Genomic DNA, 26,446 nt, shown 5'->3' on the forward strand with positions numbered 1-26,446 from the left:
TGTAAGTATTGTCCTGCCAGGGATTTCAGGGTAGAAGACATAATCCCCCAGCTATCCCAGGGAGTTCCTGGGGGGCAGGGCTAAGAACTGTGACATCACCTCCAATAGTGTAACCAGAAGTGATGTCACACATTGCCACAACCCTGTAGCAACAGAGATTTGTTCAGGGAATTGAGATTTGGAGGCTTGCTAGAGCATTGAGGTGATGCCTGAAGTCACTTCTAGCTACCCAAGTCTGATGGCACTCCCTCCCTCCCCCCACCCACACATACACAATTTCTCCTGCTAATGCTGTTGTATTGGGAAACCTGGCCCCCCTACCTGTTATTATAACAGGGAAGGTAGATCAAGACATGACAGGCCACAGGTTACCCAGGGAGGTAATCCAAAACTATCCCACAATGGCTCACTGAAACTAAAAGTGACTTGCAGTAAGGCAGTTTCATCAATAATCACAGCTTAATAAAAGGCCACTAAATCGGATGTATTTTCAGTTTTAACCAAAATTATAATAAGAGAAAAATTACCTCCTGCAATTTTAAGAAAATCTTCACCTGTTGCTTTGTATACCTAGGAAAGAAGGAGGAAGAGATGCTTACAGACGGGCAAGCTTGCCACCTTCTCTCGCCAACGCAGATTTTGGAGCTTGAGCAACGTACCTCAATGTACCGGTTCCCCATGTGATGCTTGTGTCTTTGCAGGGCTAGATCTCTGTGCTCTTCACTTACAAACCTGACAAGAGCTTCCCCGTTCCTCCTGCCCTGGGCATTAAGGCAAAGCGCGGCCCCGCCTCTGGAAAGTCAGACAGAGAAGCAGCGGTGAGCCTCACAGGCTAGCAATCTCATAAAGCTAGTCTTTACAGAAAGAAAAAGCAAGCACCATTTGGTAATTCCGTGTGTGTTTAAAGAGAGTCAGAATACATTTTTTAATTGAACCTTCAGCAGTGGAAGTAATTCTGAAATGTTCAGACAACCACTTATTATTCCATTGCTTTCTCTTATGTGCAAATGCTGCACGCCACCCTAGGGATAGAGTTCAGTGGTCTGAACTAAAGCTGTAATTCTTTTTTCCAGAGAGAGCTGGACTCCTTACAGTTGAAAACTTGGAAGCACAGGGTAGGATTGCCATGTCCGGGTTCAGAAATACCTGGATATTTGAGGATGGAACCTGAGAGGGTGAGGTTTGGAGAGGGGAGGGGCCCTGATAGGGTATAATGCCATGCAACCCACCTTCCAAAGCTGCCATTTTCTCTAGGAGAAATGGAACAAGTGTTTTAAATAAATAATAAGCAAGCTATCTATGTAGTCTGGAGATCAGTTGTAATTCTGGGAGATCTCCAGCCCCCACCTCGTGTGTGTGTGTGTGTGTGTTAAGTGCCATCAAGTCACCTCCGACTCATGGCGACCCTATAAATCAATGTCATCCAAAACGTCCTATCTTCAACAGCCTTGCTCAGATCTTGCAAATTGAGGGCTGTGGCTTCCTTTATTATCTCATTGGGTCTTCCTCTTTTCCTGCTGCCCTCAACTTTTCCTAGCATGATTGTCTTTTCCAGTGATTCTTTGTCTTCTCATAATGTGACCAAAGTACAATAGCCTCCGTTTAGTCATTTTAGTTTCTAGGTGGATGGCAATCCTTGCATAGGGCCATGTGATCCCTGGAGCCAGAGACGGGCTCAGAAGCTTCCGTTTCAGAACATTGCGGCAAGACAAACTAAAGTTACGCAGGATGGAAAAATGAGAAAGCCAGTAAAGACCAGCCACACCCTAAATACAGACATCTAGATACATTTAAAGTTATTTCATTGTATTTATTTTTTTAAAAATTAAATAAACTAAGTACTTTTTCTATTCTCAGTTATTAATCTGCATTCATTTAACAGAATATTCGAATATGAAAAACTGGATTCATTCTTACTGAACAGTTTAAAGGCTACAGTTCAGAGATTTGTTTTAAATGGAAGTTAAGAAAAGAAAAGGACACCGCAGATGTCCAGGAGGGCCAATGGACTAAATACATTGTTTAAAACACTATCAATAATTGATTTGGAAATGTTACAAGCGATAAGAAAATTAAAGGGGAAAATATTAAGAGGACTTTTTTAAAAAGGTAATGAAGGAAGGGGAGAGAAAGGGGATTTATATAGCAGAATAAATATAAAGGTGGCTGAATAGATGCAAACCTCATTTATGTTTTTATGAAGTACAGAGTGAAATCATTGGGTTGGATCCAAGCATTTTCACTCAATCACCCCTAATTCCATACAAGTCCCATGATCTCCAGCTAAGCCTTTTTGGTTGTCAAAGGGGACCCTCTCTAACTGTTAGAGCAGTTCCTCAGTGGAACAGGCTTCCTCGGGAGGTGGTAAGCTCTCCTTCCCTGGAGGTTTTTGAGCAGAGGCTAGATGGCCATCTGTCAGCAATGCTGATTCTAAGACCTTAGGCAGTTCATGAGAGGGAGGGCATCTTGGCCATCTTCTGGGCATGGAGTAGGGGTCACTGGGAGTGTGGAGGGGAGGTAGTTATGAATTTCCTGCATTGTGCAGGGGGTTGGACTAGATGACCCTGGTGGTCCCTTCCAACTCTATGATTCTATGATTCTTCCCTTTTTCACCAAGGGCAAAATTGGTTGGATCAAACCAAATGTTCTAATGTAAATATTCTAAAAAGGATTTCAGCTGCCATTAAGCTATTCCCTTACAGGAATCACTAATTAATTTGATACTAAATCTATAAGGTCTGTTACACAATAAACTCTGGTTAAATCAGCTGTTCAACACAGCTTCTTTTCTGAAGGAAAGTAAGATGCAGCAAACGCAACGGATGTTTGCCAAAAGTATTGCAATTTGTAGAAATTAGCTGGACCTGGTGAAAAATTTGGGTTACTGAATTTCACTTATTTAAGTGCATAGAAATCTGGATATCCTTTATTCTTTTGCTTTGAATATGAGAGCGTGGAACATGATGTCCAAGAAGGAAATTCTTTCCCTAGTTATTACTGGGGAGATTGAAAGAAGCAATTACACACGACTCCTCAATCACCTGCAGTGCCTCTTTCAAGTATTCTAGCTCTAACCTACGGCTTGCTCTTTCTTTCATAGTGGTTTCATTCACTTCCAGGAGTAAGTCCGCAATAAACCTCAGTGATAAACCTCAAACACATACACACAGTAGGTGGAATTCCAGAGCACTACTGGAATTACTTTTGCACCATCCAACCATACATTTGTGAATAGCATAATATACCTCAATTTGTGGAGGACCACAGAGAGAAGAATACGTATGCCCCCTAGGGTTGCCATGTCCCTTTTTGCCACCGGCGGGAGGTTTTCGGGGTGGAGCCTGAGAAAGGCGGGATTTGTGGAGGGTAGGGCCTTCAATGCCATGGAGTCCAATCACCAAAGAGGACATTTTCTCCAAATGAACTGATCTCTATCGGGTGGAGATCAGTTGTAATAGCAGGAGATCTCCAGCTACTACCTGAAGGTTGGCAACCCTAACTCCCCCCCACCGAGAAAGCAAGTTCTAAATGTCATTATATGCTCTGCTTCTCTACAGTAAGTTTTCCCACAATCCTTAGGTCACTCATAATATTGCTACATTAGAAAGCATCGACACAGAGTTGCTTCCTAGAAAGAAGTTTACAATATATTTGTATTTTTCTGGCCCTTGCTGGCTTTTAACCACCCCTTTCAGGAAGAGCCCCATGGCTCAGAGTGGTAAGCTGCAGTATTGCAGTCCAAGCTCTGCTCACGACCTGAGTTCGATCCCAACGGAAGTTGGTTTCAGGTAGCCGGCTCAAGGTTGACTCAGCCTTCCATCCTTTCCAGGTCGGTAAAATGAGTGCCCAGCTTGCTGGGGGTAAAGGGAAGATGACTGGGGAAGGCACTGGCAAACCACCCCATAAACAAAGACTACCTAGTAAACGTTGGGATGTGACATCACCCCATGGGTCAGGAATGACCTGGTGCTTGCACAGGGGACCTTTACCTTTTTTCAGGAAGAACAAAACATGATTTTTAAAAACATTAAAATTTTTATCAGCAATGGTAGTTTGAGAATAAGGTATTCGGTGTTCACTTACTTAGCAATGTTTAAGCCTTTGAAGAATCTAGCAATGTCCTGATCAGATGACTGCCATGGTAAACCTCTTGCTCGGATTATGGTGTTGTCATCAACGAGTTCCATCTTGCTGCTGTGGATAAGTCATGAAGATATTTACCATTCCTATCTCTTACATATTTGCTATTGAGAATAGCCAGCGAGGTGCTGTGGTTGGAGTGGGGAGACCAGGTTCAAATCCCTATTTACCATGAAACTTATTCACTTTATGACTTTGGGTCAGTTCTTCTCTCTTTCCCTAGCCACACAGAGCAGCTGGGAGGATAAAACGAGGGGGAGGGGGAAAGAGTCACGTATGCCACTGAGTTCCTTAGAGGAAGGGCAGGATAAAAAATACATTTAACAAACCAATATTCAATATACATGCTTTTCAAGCATATGAGTGAGAAAACCTTCCATAGCTTTGCAAATATGGATTTGTCCTCCAATAATAATAATATTTATTATGGTCAATTGACCAGTCTCACATAAAATGTCCTCCAATAATTCATAACCTTTACATACACCATTCCACTCATTGTAGCCATTTACTATTTCTGATGGTAGTGGAAAGTGTCATCAAGTTGCAGCTGATTTAAAGAGGCCCCATAGGCAAGAGTTATGAACAGAGGTGGTTTGCCATTGCCTGCCTCTGTGTAGGGAACCTGGGCTTCCTTGGTGATCTCTCAACCAAGTGCTAACCAGTGCCAACCCTGCTTAGCTTCCGAGAACTGGGCTTTACTTCTGATAGATCCCTTTTCCTAGGTGCTGATATTTACTCTTTCACCTAGGTAGTTACTTTCTTCACCATTATTTCCCATTAAATCTCTTCCCCCCCCCCACATTTATTTGCTTTTCCCCCGTCAGTTACATCAGTGGGGAGAGACTGTTGCCCAGTGCTAGCGCACCAGCTTTGTTAGCAGAAGGCCTTTGTCCAGTTTTGAGTACCACCAGATTAAAAAGGATCACAGGTGGAGGTTTCAAGGGGGAAAAACATTCTCTGCCCAACAGCGATATCGCCAGGCAGAACAGACAATACTGAGAGGCATGATGGATTAATGCTGTATAAGTAGGTGCCAGGTCCCTTTGGGCAACCAGCGGGAGGTTTTAGGGGCGGAGCCTGTGGAGGGTAGGGTTTGGGGAGGGGAGGGACTTCAGTGCCATGGAGTCCAATTGCCAAAGCAGCCCTTTTCTCCAGGTGAATTGATCTCTATCGGCTGGAGATCAGTTGTAATAGCAGGAGATCTCCAGCTGGTACCTGGAGGTTTAGCAACCAAAATAAACACCTCTGTACTACTACCACAGGTAAGGAATAAAGTACAGGAAAGGCTGTTGATGTTGAAGCAATCACAATATGAAATCAATCACAAAATTATAACAAGGTGTATTCAGTGCAGTAACATACAACAAACAAATCTATATACAGTCTGATCGTCCCCTTGCTACTCTTCTATGAAGATTTTTTGCAATTTTGAATATTTGTACCTTTATGGGACTATTTATATCAAATTCCCTCATCATTCTTCTATGAAGATTGCTCATAGTTGAACTTTTGAGACTTGTACCTTTCAGGATTGTTTACATAGGACTGTATATAGATTTGTTTGTTGTATGTTACTCACTGTACTGAATACACCTTGTGATAATTTTATGATTGATTTCATATTGTGATTGCTTCACCATCAACAGCCTTTCCTGTACTTTATTCGGTACCTGGAGGTTGACAACCCTATGTATAAGGCAGCTGCATATGTACAGCTGCAGAAATATTTCTGTTCTAAAAATGCAGAAGTTGAAGTACAGCTAGACTGTAGATATTTTGTATAGGACAGTCATCAGCACAAATGCAAGAAAGGTTATGGTGGTTTAGAACAATGGCCCAGTTTCTGGGTATGAATCATGGCCAGGCAATTAGCAAGGGAGTAAGAAAGCAATATCTGTCCCTAGGATTTGGTGTGTGTGTCAAGTGCCGTCAAGTCGCAGCCGACTTATGGCGACCCCTTTTGGGGTTTTCATGGCAAGAGACGAACAGAGGTGGTTTGCCAGTGCCTTCCTCTGCACAGCAACCCTGGACTTCCTTGGTGGTCTCCCATCCAAATACTAACCAGGGCTGACCCTGCTCTGCTTCTGAGATCTGACGAGATCAGGCTAGCCTGGGCCATCCAGGTCAGGGCAGGATCTGGTAGTCAAAGGTATTCTTTTAACTGTCATCCAGCAGCCACCAATAGCCACCAAAATATAGCCTTCAACAATATTTTGAGCCACCATGTAGTTCTCTAATTTTTTTAAAAGCTATATTTTGGGGATTACCGCACGGGCAGAATGTTCTTGGTTCGCTCCTCCCTTATCTCACGATATTTTATTCCGAGACAGGATAGTCAAACGCATGACGCTAGTCCATCCCACTATAAGTCAGAAGCAAGTAGCTGCTGGAGGCTCCCCGTGCGTTTGAGCCACCCATATAATGTGGGATAGTAGTGAAGTGACCGCCGTGTCATTGCCCAAGGATTGACTGAGTGGTTATCCAATCAAAGGCCGATTCTCCCCCTTTTTTTTCTTGGGACACCAGTGTTCCGGTATACCATCGTGACGGTATGAAGAAACCCCCCCTACAGGGCTGGTCGGGGGGGGCGTCTGTCTGGCCTGGAGAGGGTTGGGCTTGAGGCGCCTCTTCAGCCTCAGACCAGTCCGAGGGAGGGTCTGAGCTTTCCTCTCCCTCGGAGGCTACCCGGGTGGCTCTGTGCTTAGCCAGCCTGGGTCACAGCCTACTTCCTCCCTGGCTACAGCTCTCCTCTGGCCTTTTATACTCTTCAGGCCAGAGAAGCTCCGCCCCTTCCACTCTCTGCCCTCCCCCCGGAAGTCCATAAAAGGAGCTCTCCTTCCCCGTCACATCACTTCCCTTCCTAGCCAGCAGCGCAGCTCGCACCTGCCCCGCCCTTGCTCACCCGCAGCTCAGCTGTTTGTCGGGGCTGGGAGCTTGAACAAAAGGAGGTTAGTAGCGGGCTAGTCATGTGATTACAAGCACGCCGGCATTCCGGTAATGTAGTAAAATTAAAAAAAAGTAGCGGTTTAGCACAGAAAAGATCGCTAGAAACCAGGGATCGCTTAACCCGTTATTTATTTATTTATTTTGCTTTAATTGCGCCTAAGGTGGGTCCGATGCGCTGCCCTCGGACAGTCATGCGTTTAGACCACAGGAATTCACTACTTTTCAGGCACAAAGGCGAGACAAATTGGCCATGCGTTAAACCCCTATGAGAGATTACCAGCTCTCTTCCCTGTGGCAATAGGTTCCATAGAACAACGGTCCATGTCCTTTGCTGGGAACACCGGGTAGGAAATGTTGTGTATGGAAGCACAACTTCCTCGTCTGTCCATTCCTGAAGCAGCCCCAGATGTCCCCTGAAATGCGGGGAAATGCTGGGGGATGGAGTACCCGCTCCAAGAACAACATGTGGGGGAGCTGGAGGGCTGCCATAGGAGGGGTAATCGCCCCCTCTCTTGTACATGTGGATTGCTCTGATGAGATCATCATCGTTAAGAGCTCATCATCGTTAGGAGCTCATCATCGTTAACCAAATAAAACAGGAAATATTTTCGGTTCCTGAGAGAGGATCAGCATAAAGTATTAAGAACCATGACAGAGAAAACATCAACTTCCGAGTGTAAAGATTAGATGAGAAGAGGAAAGTAATGTGTGTACTAACAGCCTATATCTATCTAAACCAGGGCTGGAGAACTAGTGTTCTTCCCACCGGTCCCATAAAACCATTGGTGACACATTGCTCACAACTGAAGTAAACATTTGCTGCTCCCATAAAAGGAAATTCAGTGTAATTACCAAGAAAGCGTTTTATGACCAAAAAGGATTCTACAGCAACACAACTTTGAAATGGGATCTAGGATCAGCTCTTCAAAAGCAAGGAAGAAAAAGGATCTTAAAAAAAAATTCAGATACGGGTATTTTGCTCCGCTGAAACGTCTCCCAATGGGAACCTTTTGGGCCATTACAAACTTTCGACTCTACCTATCTTGTCTGACTAATAATTAGGATTGCCAACCTCCAAGTGGTGGCTGGAGATCTCCCGACATTACAACTGATCTCCAGATGGCAGAGATCAGTTCACCTGAAAGGTGGACTCAATGGTATTATACCCCACTGAAGTCCCTCCCCAAACCCTGCCCTCCTCAGGCTCTACGCCACAAGTCTCTAGGTATTTCCCATACTGCAGCTGGCAACTTTACTAATAATGGGTGTCTTGGCATTTTAATAGCACGGGGGGTCACATCAAACAATATTTGGACAAAGAAGAACAGGAAGAAATGTGGGGGAAGGTAGAACATACTGTCTCCCTATAGTTAAGAAGAAGAGTTGATTTTTATATGCCGGCTTTCTCTACCACTTAAGGAAGAATCAAACCAGCTTACAATCACCTTCCCTTCCCCACCCCACAACAGACACCTTGTGAGGTAGGTGAGGCTGAGTTAGGCGAGAACTGTGACTAGCCCAAGGTCACCCAGCAGGCTTCATGTTCGGGTTGCTAGGTCCCCCCTCTCCTCTGGTGGGAGGTTTTTGGGGTGGAGCTGGGGTGGGGATCATGCACGCACATCCATGCACAACACAATTACATCGCTTCCAGGAGTAAACTGAAAGTGGTGTAATCTCGTCATGCACAGCCGCACACGCAATCGCCACTCCTGAGCCAGCCAATGGATTAGTGGGCAATTGCCTGCCAATCTAAGCAACCTGGCAACCCTACTTCATGTGGAGAAGTGGGGTAACCAACCTAGTTCACCAGATTAGAGTTCACTGCTTGTGTGGAGGTGTGGGGAATCAAACCCAGTTCTCCAGATTAAAGTTCACTGTTCCTAACCACTACACCACGCTGCCAAAATCCACACTAGCATTTCTGCTTTGTACCACTGGGCAGCCTGACTTATCCTGACACATCAGTAAACTCAAGGATTTCCAGCTCTCAGTAACTACTGCCTGTACCAGGCCCAAGCATCCTGTAGTTTTTAGGTATTCACTGTAATACCCTAAGGAATATGGCAGCCAGGACAGAGTCTGAACAAAGTTAAATGCTGCAGCTGAGTATACTTAACAGTAGGTGAGACTCTGAACACTAAAAATGCTTTTCTTTCAAATGCAAATGCTTACCAGGTTCCACTCTCAAATTTGTAGCTTACTCTTTCTGGATCTGAGAATCTGTGATCTGCAAAAAAGATATTTCATGTAAATAACCCTCCAGCTCACAAAATCCAATTCTCACCCCCCCCCATGGAAACAGCTGTTACCCCCCATACTCAATTACTCATGGAGGAAGAAATGCCTCCTGTATTTCATGGTCTTTTAACCCAACTGGGCAGAAGTGTTTTTCCTCCCCCTCTGTCATGTATGCATTCTGATGGCTGAAAATTTAACGTATCAGAAGATTGAATTCTAGTCCAGAACAGGTTATGTTTCAAAAAATTAATTCACCTTTGAGTCTTGCTTTTTTTTCCATTCTGGAAGATGACCAGCCATATGCTGAGTCCAGTTATTCTGCAATTGCCTGCTTTACTTCAGCAAGGACAAAGCAAGAGTGCTGTCAGTAAACAGATTTTAACAGCTCCCTTTTGATCTTCTAGGTTTTTAAAAAATGTTCAAAACCTTATAAATATTTACTCACGCAATGAAACGGGCTTGCCAATATTTACTATCTGAAGTGAGAGTTATGGGTGCAGATGAATAGGAAGCTGACATATGTCTATGTACAACTGTTTTTGGTCAGCCATGCTCTGATCACATTTGGTTAAATTACTGTAATGCACCTAGGGCTACTGCTGTGACCAGGCTGCTGCCCGGACTAGATACTGGGATTGTATCACAGCAATACTGAAAAAGCTGCCTTGGCTGCCTATTTAGAATCATAGAGTTGGAAGGGACAACCAGGGTCAACTAGTCCAACCCCCTGCATAATACAGGAAACTCACAACTACCTCCCCTCCACACCCCAGTGACCCCTACTCCATGCCCATAAGATGGCCAAAATGCCCTCCCTCTCATAAACTGCCTAAGGCACAGAATCAGCATTGCTGACAGATGGCCATCTAGCCTCTGCTTAAAAGCCTCCAGGGAAGGAGCACTTACCACCTCCCAAGGAAGCCTGTTTCACTGAGGAACCGCTCTAAATGTTAGAAAATTCTTCCTAATGTCTAGACGGAAACTCTTTTGATTTAATTTCAACCCGTTGGTTCTGGTCCGACCTTCTGAGGCAACAGAAAACAACTCTGCACCCTCCTCTATATGACAGCCCTTCAAGTACTTGAAGATGGTTATCATATCCTCTCTCAAGTCTTCTCCTCTTCAGGAGAAACATACCCAGCTCCTTCAACCTTTGTTAGTAGACAAAATTCAAAGTGGTAACGCTTACTTTTAAAAGTCTAAGGACTACCTTTTCTTAGTTAAATTGTGAAACTCCCTACCCCAGGATGTGGTGGTGGCTGCCAACTTGGAAGGCTTTAAGAAGGGAGTGGACATGTTCATGGAGGAGAGGAGTATTCATGGCTACTAGTCAAAATGGGTACTAGTCATGATGCATACCTATTCTCTCCAGGATCAGAGGAGCATGCCTATTATATTAGGTGCTTTGGAACAAGGCAGGGCAATGCTGCTGCAGTCGTCTTGTTTGTGGACTTCCTAGAGGCACCTTGCTGGCCACTGTGTGAACAGACTGCTGGACTTGATGGACCTTGCTCTGATCCAGCATGGCCTTTCTCATGTTCACTGCCTACCTCAGGAATTAAGCTGCTCTTTGTACACCCCCGCCCACGGAGTAAGAAGGGCTTTCTCTGTGATGGTTCCTTACCTCTGGAATGCCCTTCCCCTTGAACATTACCTGGCACCTACCCTGCTGGCATTCAGGTGCCAAGTTAAAACATTTTTATTTATTGAGGCTTTAGCTGAGGTTTCACCCTAACTTTTTAGTTGTGTGTTTTTATATTTTCTAGCCCATATCCCACTTGTTTGATATATTTGTGATTTAATGGTAAGATTGTGTTGTGCTTTTTTATTGGCAGGTGATTTTATGAATGATAGACTGAGGTAGTTTTATTGCTGATGGGGCTAATATTACTATAGTATTTTATTTAACTTTGAGTTCGTTTTTATTTTTCTCATTCTTAGCTGCCTTAAGTCTATGCAGAGGTGGCATACCATTCTTCAGAATAAACACATTCTCTCCGCACATCTCCCCAAAAGGCAAAACAGGATTTACCAGGGACAGGTATCAGAAAATAAAGACCACCGAAAGGGAGGTTAGCACCCCCAGTTCCACCCTGAGTTCCTTCCAATTGCTTACTGTATGGTTCAGAAATTAGTGTTAAGATGACATTCCCCATGTCTTCCACTTGAAATACACCAAAACGCTGTGCTGAATTGTCCCGGTCAAGATTCAGATCTGAACACTGGTGTTAAGTGAAAAGTCTAAAAGCAATATTTCAAGAGTTCAACTACAAGTATTACATTTCAGGACTAATAATAAAAGCAACTTACTCTCCTGATTCACAGTAGTATTAACCCTACAGTGGGGCAGAGTCTACCTCTGCTAGGATTGCCAGCTCCAGGTTGGAAAATACCTAGAGAATTGGGGGCAGAGCCTGAGGAAGGCAGAACTTGGGGAGGGGGAGCTCAATGGGGGTATGATTCCATAGAGTCCACCCTCCAAAGCTGTCATTTTCTCCAGGAGAACTGATAACGGTTGCCTGGAGTTCAGCTGTAAATCCGTGATATCTCCAGCAACCACCTGGAGGTTGGCAACCCTCTTTGCTCTCCTGGGCAACAAAACATGCTCCTATAAAAAGGGGAACTGACAAGGATAAGAAAAGCATGTAAAACAAATATTTGTCAGATTGATGAAGTCAGATACAGTGTTGGATTCAGGGGAAGTTTCCACTGATGGAATGGTAAAGTTGTCAACTCCAGATTGGGGAATTCTTGGGAGATTTGGAGGTGGGGTCTGGGGAGGCAACTCAGCAGGGTACAAAGCTACACAGTCTATCCTCCAAGGCAGCCATTCTCTCTAGGGGAACTGATCTCTGGTCTGGAGGTCACTTGTACTTCTGGGAAACCTCCAGGCGGAACCTGGAGGCTGGCCAGTATCCGACACTGTGTCAATTTACCTCCACCACTTTAAGAGCAGCCTTCTTTTAACTTTGCATAACTCATAGAGCCCACCAACTATACTTCCTTAGCCTGGCATTTCTATGTATGTCCTCAGCATACCGTGTAACTTTAAAAAAATTCTTGCAAGTCTATAATGTGAGTATAGCAGAATCTTATATGTAATTAAATACTATAACTGTTGAAACTGAAGTCAGACATGGTAGAAAGCAGAGACCTGGAAATCACACATGACCAATCATACAAGCCATTAAATATTTTCTAAGATCCATCTGAATGCTGCAGAAAAGGTACATGGTGGCGTCATTGGAAGACTGTACCACTTCACAATGTAAGTGGGGATCTTTATGTGTGTGCTCCCTTTACATAAATGGCGTATATGGAAAACTAGCACTTCAGAAGGACCTAACTTTCCCCCTTGAAAGACTAACAGTGAATGGACTTAGACTAGAGTAACTCTCCTTAGGAATGCACTGTAACTGTCCAGCTGCAATAAATCTGTACTGTGGAACAGAAACGGTTAATAGTACTGCCTGCAGTAGAAGCTCCATTCAGGGTTTTTTTTTGTTTTTTTTTAAAGAACAACCTTCTAATTTTACTTCCTACATCTTAGCATAATTTCTAAGTAAAATCCTGCTTCTTTGCCTGCATCCGTAAGTACTACAGAAGTTAATAAATACTAGAAGTGCTGCTGTACCATGTACCGCTTTTGAATAGGGCCTCTGAATCTATTTTACATAAATATGGGGATCAATACATTAACCTGAATGACTGTCAAGAAACTATTCTAACTCCAAGAATGCTCATGATTGGCTGTGGAACAGCTTCTGCATGTCTGATCTCTAGGGGAAGCGGGATGTGTCCTCTAGAGACCCATGATTTATGAATACAAGCTTAATTGGCTCCACCCTAGGGCATTTGCAACAGTGAACTGGCTGAGCGAGCTTTGCAGGTGGAGAACTGCAGCGGATTAGATAGTACAAGGAATGCAGGCAGACTCTAAAATGTACATGTATTTACAGCTTAGTTGGGATGCACATGTCCCCAAGTACCAAGTCCATTTGTTAACAAATGGCACGCTAACCTGAGAGGATAAGCTAAAATCGACATGATCTGAAAGTGAAGAACCAGGCAGATGATTTTTACAAAGTCAAATTCACAAGGGCACACATAAAAGAATGTAAAACAGCAGAGTATACCATCAGGTAAGACAGCAGTACTTCAAAAAAATGAAGTAAGCGTTCCAGGGGAGCAAATGAACACAAGCTAGCAGCATAGTTTGCAGTACAATAGTTTGCAGAAGTTGTGGCATGCAAAAGATTGTGGGGTGAGGAGACACACAACCGTGGAAAACTCCCTTGCCACGTGCAAGTTTCTCTCTTCCCAGGTACTGTTTTTCTTTTCTCCCTCCTTTTCAGAGCAATTAGCACACTCCATTTCCACTAAGCTATAAAACTAATAATTTCTACAACCATGGGGAGGTCCCCCTCCCCACACACAGAAAAAAAACCCTTTCCTTGTCTGTAAGCAGCCCCTTTGCACTGCCCTATTGATAGGTACTTAACCATGTTTTCTATGGCAGTGAAGAGGATGATAACCTGGGTCTGTTATTAGGTACAATTCAGGGTAGAGGTGCTAACTGTAAAGCCCGGAATGAATGAAGACCAAGGTAGCTAAAGGACTGCTCCCCCCCCCATATTATGCTGCCCACTACCCAAGACCACCACTGCAAGCCCTGTGGCTAGGGCCCTCACCTGCAGAAGTGAGGTGAGTGGTGAGCAGGGACAGGTCACTCTTAGTGGTGGCTCCCCAGTTGTACCATGCTTTCCCCTTTAAATTTTGCTGGGGGCCAGCTTTATCATCTTTTAGGCACCAAGTGAAAACAAATCTCTTCACCTATCTTTCATTCATTGTTCTTTAATATTAAACCCCATTCTTCTCAGCCTATTGTCTGCTTGCAAAATTTCTTCTGCTGCTGAGTTTATTGCTAGCCAGTTTAGTGTCTAATTTCTTTCAACTGTTTAGCTTTTACTTTAACTGGATTTTTTAAAAATTCTTGTTGCTAGCCACTTAAAGCAATATTCTAAATAAAAAAAATTATTGACAGGAGCACTTCTATCAAACTTTATGAATATTAACACTGGCATGGCCTCATTTGGAGTGCTTCATTCAGTTCTATATACCAAAACTGGAAAGGAAAAAAATAGAATACCCAATGATCATCGGTTATATCATTTTAAAAACCCTACCCATCCTCTAAGGAACTCACTGGGTGGCCTTTCCTCCCACACAATCCTGTGAAACAAATCAGGATGGAAGAGAATGACTGGCCCTAGATCACTCAGTGACCCTCCTGGCTGACTGAAAGGGTTGCCAACCACCAGGTATTAGCTAGAGATCTTCTGCTATTGCAACTGACTTCCAGCCGATAGAGATCAGTTCACCTGGAGAAAATGACCACTTTGGCAATTGGACTATGGCATTGAAGTCTCTCCCCTCCCCAAACCCCGCCCTCCTCAGGCGCCACCCCAAAAATCTGCCAAAGAGGGACCTGGCAACCCTACTGATTGAGGCTACAAAGCCACCTCTTCCCAGCCCTAGTCCAACATGCCAATGACCCAACTGCATACTGTACAGATGCAAGACAAATGTCTTCTACTTTAGAAGTTGACGTGAAGTGTTTTAGCCAGCGTGGTGTAGTGGTTAAGAGCAGTAGTTTGGAGAGGTGGACTCTGATCTGGAGAACTGGGTTTGATTCCCCACTTTTCCATATGAGTGGTGGAGGCTAATCTGGTGAACTGGATTTGTTTCCCCACTCCTACATATGAAACCAGCTGGGTGACCTTGGGCAAGTTACAGCTCTGTTAGAGCTCTCTCAGCCTCACCTACCTCACAGGGTGTCTGTTGTGGGGGGGGGCAAGGTGATTGTAAGCCGGTTTGAGTCTCCCTTAAGTGGTAGAGAAAGTCGGCATATAAAAAACAACTCTTCTTCTTCTTATATGTCACACTACTGTGGTATAGCTACTACCTGTGACAGAAAACTGAACGGAGGGTCCAACCAACTTTTTCTACGAGTGAAAAAAAGTTCAAAGAACAGAACTCATAATTAATTTCTACTATCAAAAATAAAGGTTGCGAACAACTTTTAGCAGATAGGCTAAATAGTTTAAAAGAAATTCTTAGAGAAGAAATTAGTCCAGAATCTCTATTTAATTAGTCCATCACTATTGAGTCCAGTTATTACAAAAGTCTGAAAACGAGTCACTTTGTACCGGTTGCCCAAGTTTACCTTACAACAGCAGCCTGCTCTGGATAGATGGCAAACCAAAATATACCTCTTGGATAGGGTTGCCAACCTCCAGGTACTAGCTGGAGATCTCCAGCTATTACAAGTGATCTCTAGCTGATAGAGATCAGTTCCCCGAGAGAAAAGGCTGCTTTGGCAATTGGACTCTATGGCATTGAAGAGGGACCTGGAAACCCTACTCTTGGAACTTAATTAGATATAGCTATTCCCCCCTTTAAAAAAACACAGCAAGAGCAGCATTGTCTGGGATTAAAGGAATGGCAAGCAGAAGAACTGGTCGGACTTCCCCTCTTTTTCCATTCAAAATAAATCCCTGCTGCTTTTCCATCACAGCATCTCTTCCCAGATGGTGTAAAAACAGATCAGGGAAGTGGATATTTGAAGTGGGAAACAGCCAGAAGGGGAAAGGGTCCACTCAGCCCTCCTCTCACTGTTCCTGATCACAGTTACTAAACTGGGAGAGTTCTTTGGGTATTTTTAAACAAACATCTACCACACAGCATCTATTTTGGCCCTGTTCTGTGACTTCCTTCTTTACACCTTGCTATGTTCAGGATTGACAGAAAAAATGTACAGACCAAGAAGGATGGACTGCCCACGGAAAAGAGCATAAAGTGATAGGAGCTGCACATTTTCATACTTAACACTTCACACATTGAGGGAGGGGAGAGGAGATTTCCACAGACAGTCAGGAATACAAGTATATTTGCATGATACATTATGGCTTTCAAGATTTATGGAAACTTATTGTTTTTGCAGTTTTAAAATGGTTTTGTAAGTTTAGTTGCTTGTGCATTATTTTCCTGTTTTGTATGGATTACTTGCACGCAGTTAACAGTTCTCTGCTGAAAGGTGGTCTATAAATATTTTAAATGAATAAATGGTAGCATCTAGATCTGCACCAATACCCATCAAGAAATATGTACTGTAAATAGATTTGCTTCTTCTTAATAAGCATCTGGGCAAGTAGATTCTTGCACCTATAAAGCATCATGCCACAATGCATCTGCTAAGCCTTAAAAGTTAACAATGAGAGTCCATTTTTGCTACAGCTAAAATGGCAAATCTTCTAAAATTTATCCACAATTAACAGCAACTTACTTGAAGGCAGTTCCCCCCCCCCCAAACAATATAAAACATCCCTAAAAATGGATGAACAGCCATACAAAAGAAAATCATAGCTTGATCTAAATGACCTGAACTGGAGTACTGGTCGCATACCCATTGTGATTAACTACTTAACCAGATGCAATAATCTAGTTAAAATTAAAACATTCATTTAAAGCATGCTCAAGAAATTCATATTTGGTCTTTTATTCACATAAAAGGCCATGTGTACCAAAACCTCAGTCGAAATGCAGCAACGAGTGATCTAAAAAGTTCACAAAAGATTTAACAGCACAGTTCTACCCTAAACTCTACTGGCTCTTCCCAAGTCCACAGAGATCAAAGATAACCTGGATAGGGAATCCAAGGTCATTTTATTATTACTGTTGTACCAGTAGCTGTTTCCAGTGGAAGACTACTAGTGCAACTGAAAGATCTGGGTAGCTTTAGGGTATTCCAGAGAGAATCAGAGTTTAATCAGAATTCTATAAGTTTGTACAGAAGTCAAATCCGGTCCTGACAACACCATAATTTATGTCCATAGAAAAACAGTATAAATAAAAACATTCTCACTGAAGTCAATAGAGAGGCCCAGTTGGCTGTCCCTTCCTCCCGGCCACATAGGAGGATAACTCACTCTGCACCTAATTGTGGCACACCACTGTTGGGAGTATATAATCCCCAGTAAAAGCACACAGATGACATATATGGAAACACAGAACATGGGGCTTCACCACTGCCCACCCCCCGAAGCCTATTTAACAGGGAGCACACATACAGATTTTGGTGATGGAGGGCTTTGCACCAACACACTCTTCAAACAGCCAGGCAGAACCAAAAGATGCTACAATCAGAGCACCAAAAAAAAGAGAAGGCAGAGAACACCTCAACACCGCTGGTCACACTACTTCCTCCCCCACAGAAAAGATGAAACTGGGCAGGTCAGCAACCTCAACAGGTGATAAGAGTTTTCCCACAAAGCATGAAGGGAGGAACTCTCCCCCCATTCCAATGAACTGCCCCCCCCCGCAAGCCTATGTCTCGTATGAATTGAAGATCTTAAAGGAGCACCAACTGAACATTTTTCACACATCTGTCCAAAGTTCTGAATCGGTATCCACGCAGTATAGCAAAGCATAAACAGCACGAAGCAGGATACAAGCATGCAACATTTTGAACAATAGCACGTTTTTCTATCCATCGCTTTGGGAGAGGGCAGGCAATTACAGCTCTTGTTCTAAAGATGTACCATTTCTTGACCCACGGTTTTGCTTCTCAAAGGATACGTTCTGCCATGGCTTTAGCATCCAACTTGTCAATTTCAGGTGAGCCTGGACAACATTTCTTGAATTCTTTTCGTAGATCAAAAAACGAGTAGAAACATTCAGGCAACAAGATATTCTGCAAGAGAACAAGTTACTTCTGGTAAGCCAAGATAGCATCCATCTATTTCCCCCCAAAACTTTCACACTTACAGTCTGAACAGTTAGGCTGAAAGCCTGCTCAGCTAACATTACAACAAGCCTTTTTGCAATCCACTCATCAGCCACTTAAACATTGTTAAGTTTCTCCCTTGTGAATACTTAAAGATGAAAGTGCAAGCTGTGGTAGATTATAAAACCACAACTAGTGGTTATGCGACAAAGGGAATACTCATTACTCCTACATACTCATTTTAACTATCCATTAAGGCAAAGGACAAGAGAAAAGGGGCAGGTTTTGTAGAAGTCCCCCCCCAGGAACCAACACAGACTACCCAATGAAGTTAGTTCTGGTCTCCTGAAATTCAGTTCTGATTGTTCTCAACAGAAGCCTGAAGAGCAACACAAGCTAGTTTTCTCCAATACCATAACCAGCCTATTCCCTTTCTCCGGTATGCACCTTTAGTATGAAAAGCATTTCTAAAAGTGCAGTCTCGGAACAAAATTACACCCTTCTACCGTCAAAGGACTTCGAAGGGCGTAACTCTGCTTAAAGCACTACACTGTATAACTTATAGCAAACTTCTAACCTGACCTCCTCTGTGACAAAGGGTTCAAGCCCGATGTAAAGCCCCCTTTAGTGCTGGGATCCCAGACAAAATAAAATGCACATTTCTTAATAGGTACAGAATGACGGAGAGACTCAGGCATTGAGTGATGCAATGATGGAACAGCCCAAATTACTCATAGAAACTGTGAGCGAGTTACGCAGCTCATCCCAAAATGAATGCCAGTTAAATCCTTTTTGCTCGGTTACTCTGTGCAGTTAAAGCCTTAAGACTCCATTTTACTTTAGAATGCATTGCTTCCAACTAATCAAATGTATAAGCTTTTGGAAAAATAATACACTAATCTGCATTTGGGGGGGTTAGAGCAGGAAAGGGGAGAAGCAAAAAGATAAATGAGGCATACTTTTGTGGCAGATTGATTTCTGCATTGCTATACTTTGACCAGCATCTGCTTGGAATGTATGCATTTCTGGAAGAGATTGATCTGTTGGGGGCAGAATGTAGCTGGGGTTGATACGCCAAATGTAATCCTACGGCTAGCATCACAGTATATTATGTATTTAATCTTGCCCAGATAATAAAGTACAGCGCTGAAAGCATCACTGTGGATCACTGGTAGAAGGTTAGTAGTATCTGTAGTGCTCGTTGAAGAAGCATGCAAGAATTCATAGCTAATGAATACATTAGGAATACCTGCCTAGATCCTGCCGCTGAGCCTCTACAAAACTAGTGGTGTGTTGGTTAAGAGCAGTGGACTCTAATCTGGAGGACGTGAAGCCTGCTGGGTGACCTTGGCCAGTCACAGTTCTCTCAGAACTCTCTCACGCAGAGGCAGGCAATGGCAAACCACCTTCAAAAGTCTCTTCCCTTGAAAGCTCTATGGGGTCACCATAAGGCGGCTGTGACTTGATGGCAGGAACACACACAGAGACCACAAAAGAGGGAATGCTAACATAAGGATGGTCAATGCAAGAGAACAGGGGGAGGCTGGTTGTGAAAAGGTGAACATTCACTAATTTAAAGATTAGGAATAAGATGTCTACTTTGACCAGGCAAGTTTGACCTTGGGTTCAAATTTTCCAACAATGTGTGTGCATTTTCTTCAACAGCACACACAGGGAAGGAGCTCTTTAGATATGGATGAGGACAGTTTAAATGTACTTTATTATCTGCTTCAGAGGCTTTGTGAGAAATGGTACATGCAGCCACTAGGGAATAAATGTTCTCTTCATATGAAGGGACAGAAAGTTGACTGCACTAAAGATAATAGGGATGTTTTGCCTTATTCAAACTATTTTCTAAAACAATAAAATACTCAAGTTCCAGTCAGATTCAAAATGTGCCTATATTTTTGTTAACATTACATTCACTGCAAGAGACACATTGTGAAGACAAATACCATTCACCAACACTTATTCAAGGTCAATAGCTTTGTATGGTAGAGAATATAGTTAAAAAAAACCTCTTAGAAACAATGAATGATAAAAACAGTTAAATGTACCAAAGCTTGGTCAGCTAGAACCAAAGTAAAAGCTGCTTCATACATAAATATTTCCCACATCGCTGCCACCATGTGCTGGAACCTGCATTGAGACCATGTCTTTACAACCATGCAAGGCATGTGCAAATGCAGTAGCGCACACCTACGTTACTGTCCTTTTTTAAATACAGCAATATGTAGGAAACCATCACTTAGGAAGTACTCTTAACAGAAACAGTATCACAAACTTTACAGAATTTCCCAAACAAGCTAATATGTAAACAGCAAACCTCACATTGGGACTCAACATTTAGAATTCAGCCTTTCCCAGCTGATGCCTGTAAAGTCAGGGAGTACCTTGCAAAGTATGCAATACAGAATTTAGGCTCTATGCTAGAAAATGTGAGATCTGCTGTGCTCAGTATACATAGTTCATTGGTAGAGCATTGTTCTGTTAAATAAAAGCGACAAGCAAGAGCAACAGGTTGTATGGAATGCAAATACATCAAACCATATTGCTGGTTACAAGATAGCACTCTTTCACACATCCAAGTGATGGCAGGGCATAAATCATTAGACTTCCATAAGACTTCCATTCATGAGTACTTGAGCTTCTAAGCAAAATCCTTAAAATAAAGCCAGCAATAACCCACTCACCAAGAATGGTTAAGCAGAATTCAAGGAATTCGCCCCCTTACCTTTTTGGAAGCTTCAGGGTGTAGAACCTGCCTGATATGAAGCTGGCCGTCAGTGCAGAGACAGAATGAAGTACCCACACCAATATTTAGTTCATTGCTCACAGACTGGTTAAACTAAAAGTGGCAAGATGAAACAAAAAACACCACTTACAACATGAATACACATTTTCCTAATACTGCATACTTATTATTTAATTCCTCTTTCAAGTGAAATGCACTACTTGCCTAAATAAGAACACTTGTGCTTCAGCAAGTTCAGCTTCATAGCTCTATGCTTTCAGTGCAGCCAAAGTATGGACTCCCTAGATTTGGCAATTTGACAATAAGCGTGGTCATTCCAGCCTGCTTTATGCAAGACTAGAATACATTATTTTAAGCACTTTGTAGCAAAAGGAATTTTAAGCACTTTGTAGCAAAAGGAAGTTATTGTTAAAACACTATTAAACATGTCACTGGGAGAGGCAGGAAACATTTCTAGAGGACCAGCCCCTTCAAATGAATATGATCAACCTGCAAATTATCTTTACAGATCTGAGCTGAAGCAGTCTTCAGAGATGCACTTCATACAGCACTTAATTTTATTTACTTCATTTATACCCTATTTTTCTCCCTAATGGGGTCCCCAACGAAGCTTATAACATTGCTGTCCCCTTCTCCACTTTAACTTCACAACCATCCTGTGAGGTAGGTTAGGTAGTGTGTGTGACAGGCCCAAGGTCACCCAGCAAACTTTCATGCCTGAGTGGGGATTTGAAACTTGGTCTCTCAGATGTTAGTACAACACTAACCATGACCACAAGCCTGCCCTCATTGGAGCACCATGAGATGAGCATAAGATGCCCCTAAACTGAAAACATACAGCTTCGTTGTGTAACATTGTTCTACACTTACATTACATCTAACCTATACTTTCTTCTATAATTCACTACAGAACAAACTCCCATAGAAAAAAACAGGGCAGTTATTAGGTGTTATGTCTTATCAATTTGTTTGAGTTGCCACTGAACTTATTCTAGTCAGCTGGTCATGTTAGTCTGCAGCAACAAAAAAGGGTCTTACAGTTCTAAAGCAAAATTCCACCAGCCTTTAAATCTTTTTTTTTTCCTTTAAAGGAAATGTTAAGGAATGGCAAAACTAAAATACAATCAGAAAATTTGCTTGTTTGTTATGATGTATTAAGGATAGATATAATTTCATTGACTATGCTGAGAAAGCTGCTCAGATATGTGTAAACTATGTACTGTGAGATACAATCATATGCACTGTAACAATTTCTCTTTTCTTTTTTGACTTGTTCCTCTCCCTGTTTTCCCCTTTCTCTTTTCTATATTAAAAATAAATAAATGAAAAAGAAAGCTGGTTTCGAACTGGGGAAAATTCAGAGCCTTCGGGATAAACACACCCTCCACCTTTCCAGTCAGCCTGTGCCAGTGTGGTGTAGTGGTTAAGAGCGGTCCTCCACATGAGTGGCGGGGGCTAATCTGGTGAACCAGGTTGGTTTCCCCACTCCTACACGAAGCCAGCTGGGTGACCTTGGGCTTGTCACATTCTCTCAGCCCTACCTACCTCACAGGGTGTCTGTTGTGGGGAGGAGAGGGGAAGGTGATTGTAAGCCAGTTTGAGTCTCCCTTAAGAGGTAGAGAAAGCTGGCATATAAAAACCAACTCCTCTTCTTCTCCTTAGCTGGCAGTCCATCCCACTGAGTTCACTGAGATTTACTTTTATGTAAACCAGCACAGGCTGGGCCTGCATATCACCAGGATCAGCAACAATAATCACAATGCAATCTTAATGTGGTTCACATGCTTCATGAGAAAGACTCTCCTCTCCGAGTTAAGCACACGTGGGCCTTGGAAGTGGAACAGACCGTCTTCTCCCAAAGCACTGGCTGGGTGACTCACCTCGCCCTCCCACAACAAACCCAGCCCATCCCTGGAGAGAAACAGAGTGTCTGAACATCTCAGGTCTCATGTCAGCTCAGAGCTAGCCCAGAAAGAAGTGGGCAAAAGAGTCACTCCTTGTGGAGAGGTAAACCCGGGTGGTGGAGGTATTTACCTGTCTCAGAGCCTGCTCCAGCTGTGGGGCTAGCATCAGGCTGTCCAACATACTCTGGGTTTCTTCTTGGCACTCATCTATCAGCTCCAAAAGATCAGGTTTGATCAGCACTTCGTGGAGGTTTCCCACCTCCAGGGGAAAAGGGGGGAGAGAAGATAAGAGATCAGCTTTTTTTTTTTACAGTCTCTTCTGTCTGCTTGCCTCAAGAAAGCAGGCCAGATGCTGAAATTCAGACAACTCAGGCTGGCAGGACAGTTGACCCCAGTAGAGCCAGTCTCTAGATTAAGTGTGTTTAAGATGCACTTTCTCCTTAAAGTGTAGGCCTATACTTGTTTATGCTGAAGGAAACCCAGCTGGGTTCAATGGGCCTTACCGCCAGGTAAGTATATGGAGGATTGTGGCCTTTGGTATCAGAGGGGCACCTTACAAAATCCAAAGCTTCCAGCCGCTTGGAGAAACAACTACAAGTAGGCAACAAGTTGAACAGTTCAGCGTCCGGCTCAACCCTTCAGACATTCAAACCCAACACTCACTCAAGGGAGGCCCCCCCCCCCAGTAGTTTCTTCGCTGACCTCCCCCAAGGCAGCCTAGAAGAACTCCAGGCGGCCTCCCCAACTCACGTCTGGATTGGGAAACCAGGCTCCACGCAGACAAACCCCACCACGCCTTCTTGGGGGACTGGGAGAAAGCCAGAAGCCTTGTCCTCCCCCCCTCCCCAAAGGACCCCTGGCCCCACAGGCGGGCAAATACCTTCTTGTTGGCCAGATCCACCACCTTCCACAGCAGCTGGATCAACTCCCGCTCGTCGGATCCCAGCCTAGCCCCATTGGCCCCCGCCGTGGCCCCGAACAAGACCACCAGGTAGTCGGGAGAGGTCGTCATGGCGAGGAGGGAGCCCCGCCGGGGGGAGGGGGAGAGAGAGAGAGAGAGGCGGCCTCGGCCCCACCACCAGCACCACCCCCAAGCCCTGGCGCCCCAACCAACCAACCCACACCTCCAGCCACCCAAGCACGCTCGCCCTGGCTCCCCGGGACCTGCTGCTCTGGGGGAGGCAGGCAGGCAGGCGCATGCCCCGTGTGGCCTTTTGTGGGGAGGGCCCGGGCTCGCTCCCCCCCCTCCCTTCTCCTGGGCTGGATCGCGGGGAGGGGAGGCGGCTCCACCCCTGGCAGGCGCGCAACGGCTGCAGGCCGGGCCCTACCTGCCCACCCCGCCCTCCCCACGTGGTGCAGGTGAGAGACACCTGGGGCCGCCCGCCAGCCCGCCCGCCCATTGGCTGCTCCCTCCCCCCAGGGACGTGGCAGGCCGAGGGAGGAGGGAGCAGCCCCGGGGGCGCGGGCCGAAGGCTGGCCACTTCGGACGGCTCGCTGGGGCTCTCGCCGGCCGCGTTTGGGCAAGCGGGGGAAACGTTGGGCGTCCTTTCCGGGGGCCGCCCCAGCCCTGCTCGCTGCACCTGCGCCGCGGAGATCGGGGAGCGCCTCTCGCCTCCAGTCCCGAGCGCACGTCGGGGGGCTCCATGCGGCGCCGCGGTTTCGCAAAGCCCTGCCTGCCCAGTGGCAAAGAGCAAGAGGCCAGCGGCACCTGAAAGGCTGGCCACCTTTCGGGCCGGGTAGGAGCTTCCGGGAGCCGCAGCGCGCTTCTTCAGACGGGGGCTGTCAAGTGCCGTCGAGTCGCAGCCGACTTAGGGCGAGTCGGCGACCCCTTATGGGGTTTTCGAGGCGAGAGGCCATCAGAGGTGCTTTGCCAGTGCCTTCCTCTGCACAGCAACCCTGGTATGCCTTGGTGGTCTCCCATCCGAATACTAACCAGGGCTAAATATTGTCGAAGGCTTTCACGGTCAGAGTTCATTGGTTCTTGTCGGTTATCCGGGCTGTGTGACCGTGGTCTTGGCATTTTCTTTCCTGACGTTTCGCCCGCAGCTGTGGCAGGCATCTTCAGAGGAGTGACACTGAAGGACAGTGTCAAGTGTGTAGGAAGAGTAATATATAGTCAGAAAGGGGGGGGGGGTTGAGCTGAATCATTGTCCTGCAAAAAGTATCAAAGGTAATGTGCCGAGCATTGTCCTGTAAGTATCAAGATAATGTGCTAATGAGGGTGTGGCATGTTAATAACAGATCACTTCAGGATACAATGGTTCCATTGTATGGCCACAGCCGAAGATGGCTGCCGCAGCTGCGGGTGAAACCTCAGGAAAGAAAATACCAAGACCACGGTCACACAGCCCGGATAACCTACAAGAACAACTAACCAGGGCTGACTCCGCTTAGCTTCACGAGATCAGGCGAGCCTGGGCCGTCCAGATCAGGGCTACTTCTTCAGATACCCTGCCAGAAATTTTACTAGCGGCTAAGGCGCTGCTTGGCTCTTGCCTACTTCTAGTGACAGACTAACAGGGCTACCCAGCGTGATCTACCTTGTTACTCATGAAGCCAGCTGTCGGCGGCCCCACTTCTAGAGATAGTTACTTGGGAGGAAGCCCTAGGAAGTTCAAATAGGGTCCGCTTCCGAGGGTGTTGGTCTGCAGTAGAACCGCTAGGTAAGAGTAGCACCGGAGAGACCAACAAGATTTTCGGGGTATGAAGCTCTCGAGAATCAAAGCTCCCTTGTCAGATATCTTTAGGAACTTTCGCGAGGAGAGTCCAAAACCCCTTCGTGAGCTATCCGACCCAAGGGGGCGTTGACTCTCGAAAGCTCACAGCTCGGAAATCTGGTTGGTCTCTAAGGAGCTGCTCGCTGTTCTGCATAGGGCCAGGCTTTTTGAGACCTCGGGTGAGAAAAGAAAGTGGCGGTGCGGTGCTTAGAGTGTCAGTTTAGGATCTGTGAGTCCTGAGTTCGAATGCCGGCTCTGCCGTGGGAATGACTGGGGGTGGGGGGTTGGCTCCCTTATGGAGAGAAAAAGGTAGTACGGATATCTTAACACGTAAAGAATAAAGATGAGACGGGGAGGGGAAGGAGTGACGAGCACCGGCAACTGGAAGGCGCAGGGCTGGCAGAGGAAAAACCAGTCGCTTCTGGGGCAGACGAGAACTTTGTTGCAAGAGATCGGGAGGAATTTTCAACCGGCTCAGCTAGATGATGGCTGTGTGCGTTTGTGGCCAAAGCGCTGCCCAGCCAAAGCTGACTGATGGCGACCCCAGGAAGGCAGGTGAGGAGCAGAGGTGGCTTGCCAGGGCCTTCCTCTGCACAGCCTTCCTGGGTGGTCTCCCTTCCAAGTACCAAACCTGCTCCGCTCCCGAGATCGGACGAGGCTGGACGATACCATGCCGCCTTCTCTCCTCCGCTGTCCCTCCCCTCTGTATATAAACACATCATGGAAGGACAGATTAGCAGAGAGGCAAAAGCGTGGTGACATTTTAGAGAGCAGTGACAGCTCGGTCACAGCTAAACTGATCTGGCAGCAAAGCCCCCACTGACTTCAGTTCAGTTTACTTCCCAAGGAAGCTTGAGGGTGGCCGCCGGATTTGTTAGGTGGGGCATACGCCGCAGACGTTAATTTCACGAGCCGGATTAAGTTAAACGATGCCGGGGAAAGCGTGACAACGTGATCC

The 26,446-nt window shown here is 45.1% G+C and overlaps 1 protein-coding gene across 4 annotated transcripts in view; it reads right to left on the reverse strand.

Moving 5' to 3' along the window:
- ESRP1 (epithelial splicing regulatory protein 1) overlaps positions 1-23,790 on the reverse strand; it is a 41,942-nt gene extending 18,152 nt beyond the window's left edge. For all 4 annotated transcript variants that reach the window (XM_056854081.1, XM_056854082.1, XM_056854079.1 and 1 more), the window contains exons 1-9: positions 23,652-23,790; positions 22,902-23,030; positions 20,847-20,960; positions 17,965-18,079; positions 11,444-11,542; positions 9,262-9,316; positions 4,084-4,194; positions 660-792; positions 528-570 (exon numbers count right to left, since the gene is read on the reverse strand). In XM_056854081.1, the coding sequence (XP_056710059.1) occupies positions 528-570; positions 660-792; positions 4,084-4,194; positions 9,262-9,316; positions 11,444-11,542; positions 17,965-18,079; positions 20,847-20,960; positions 22,902-23,030; positions 23,652-23,783 (931 nt within the window). In that variant the 5' untranslated portion in view covers positions 23,784-23,790. The remainder of the gene's footprint in view (positions 1-527; positions 571-659; positions 793-4,083; positions 4,195-9,261; positions 9,317-11,443; positions 11,543-17,964; positions 18,080-20,846; positions 20,961-22,901; positions 23,031-23,651) is intronic.
- Between the last annotated feature and the right edge of the window lie 2,656 nt (positions 23,791-26,446).

This window comes from Euleptes europaea, chromosome 8, assembly GCF_029931775.1.
Source record: "Euleptes europaea isolate rEulEur1 chromosome 8, rEulEur1.hap1, whole genome shotgun sequence".
NCBI lineage: Eukaryota > Metazoa > Chordata > Lepidosauria > Squamata > Sphaerodactylidae > Euleptes > Euleptes europaea.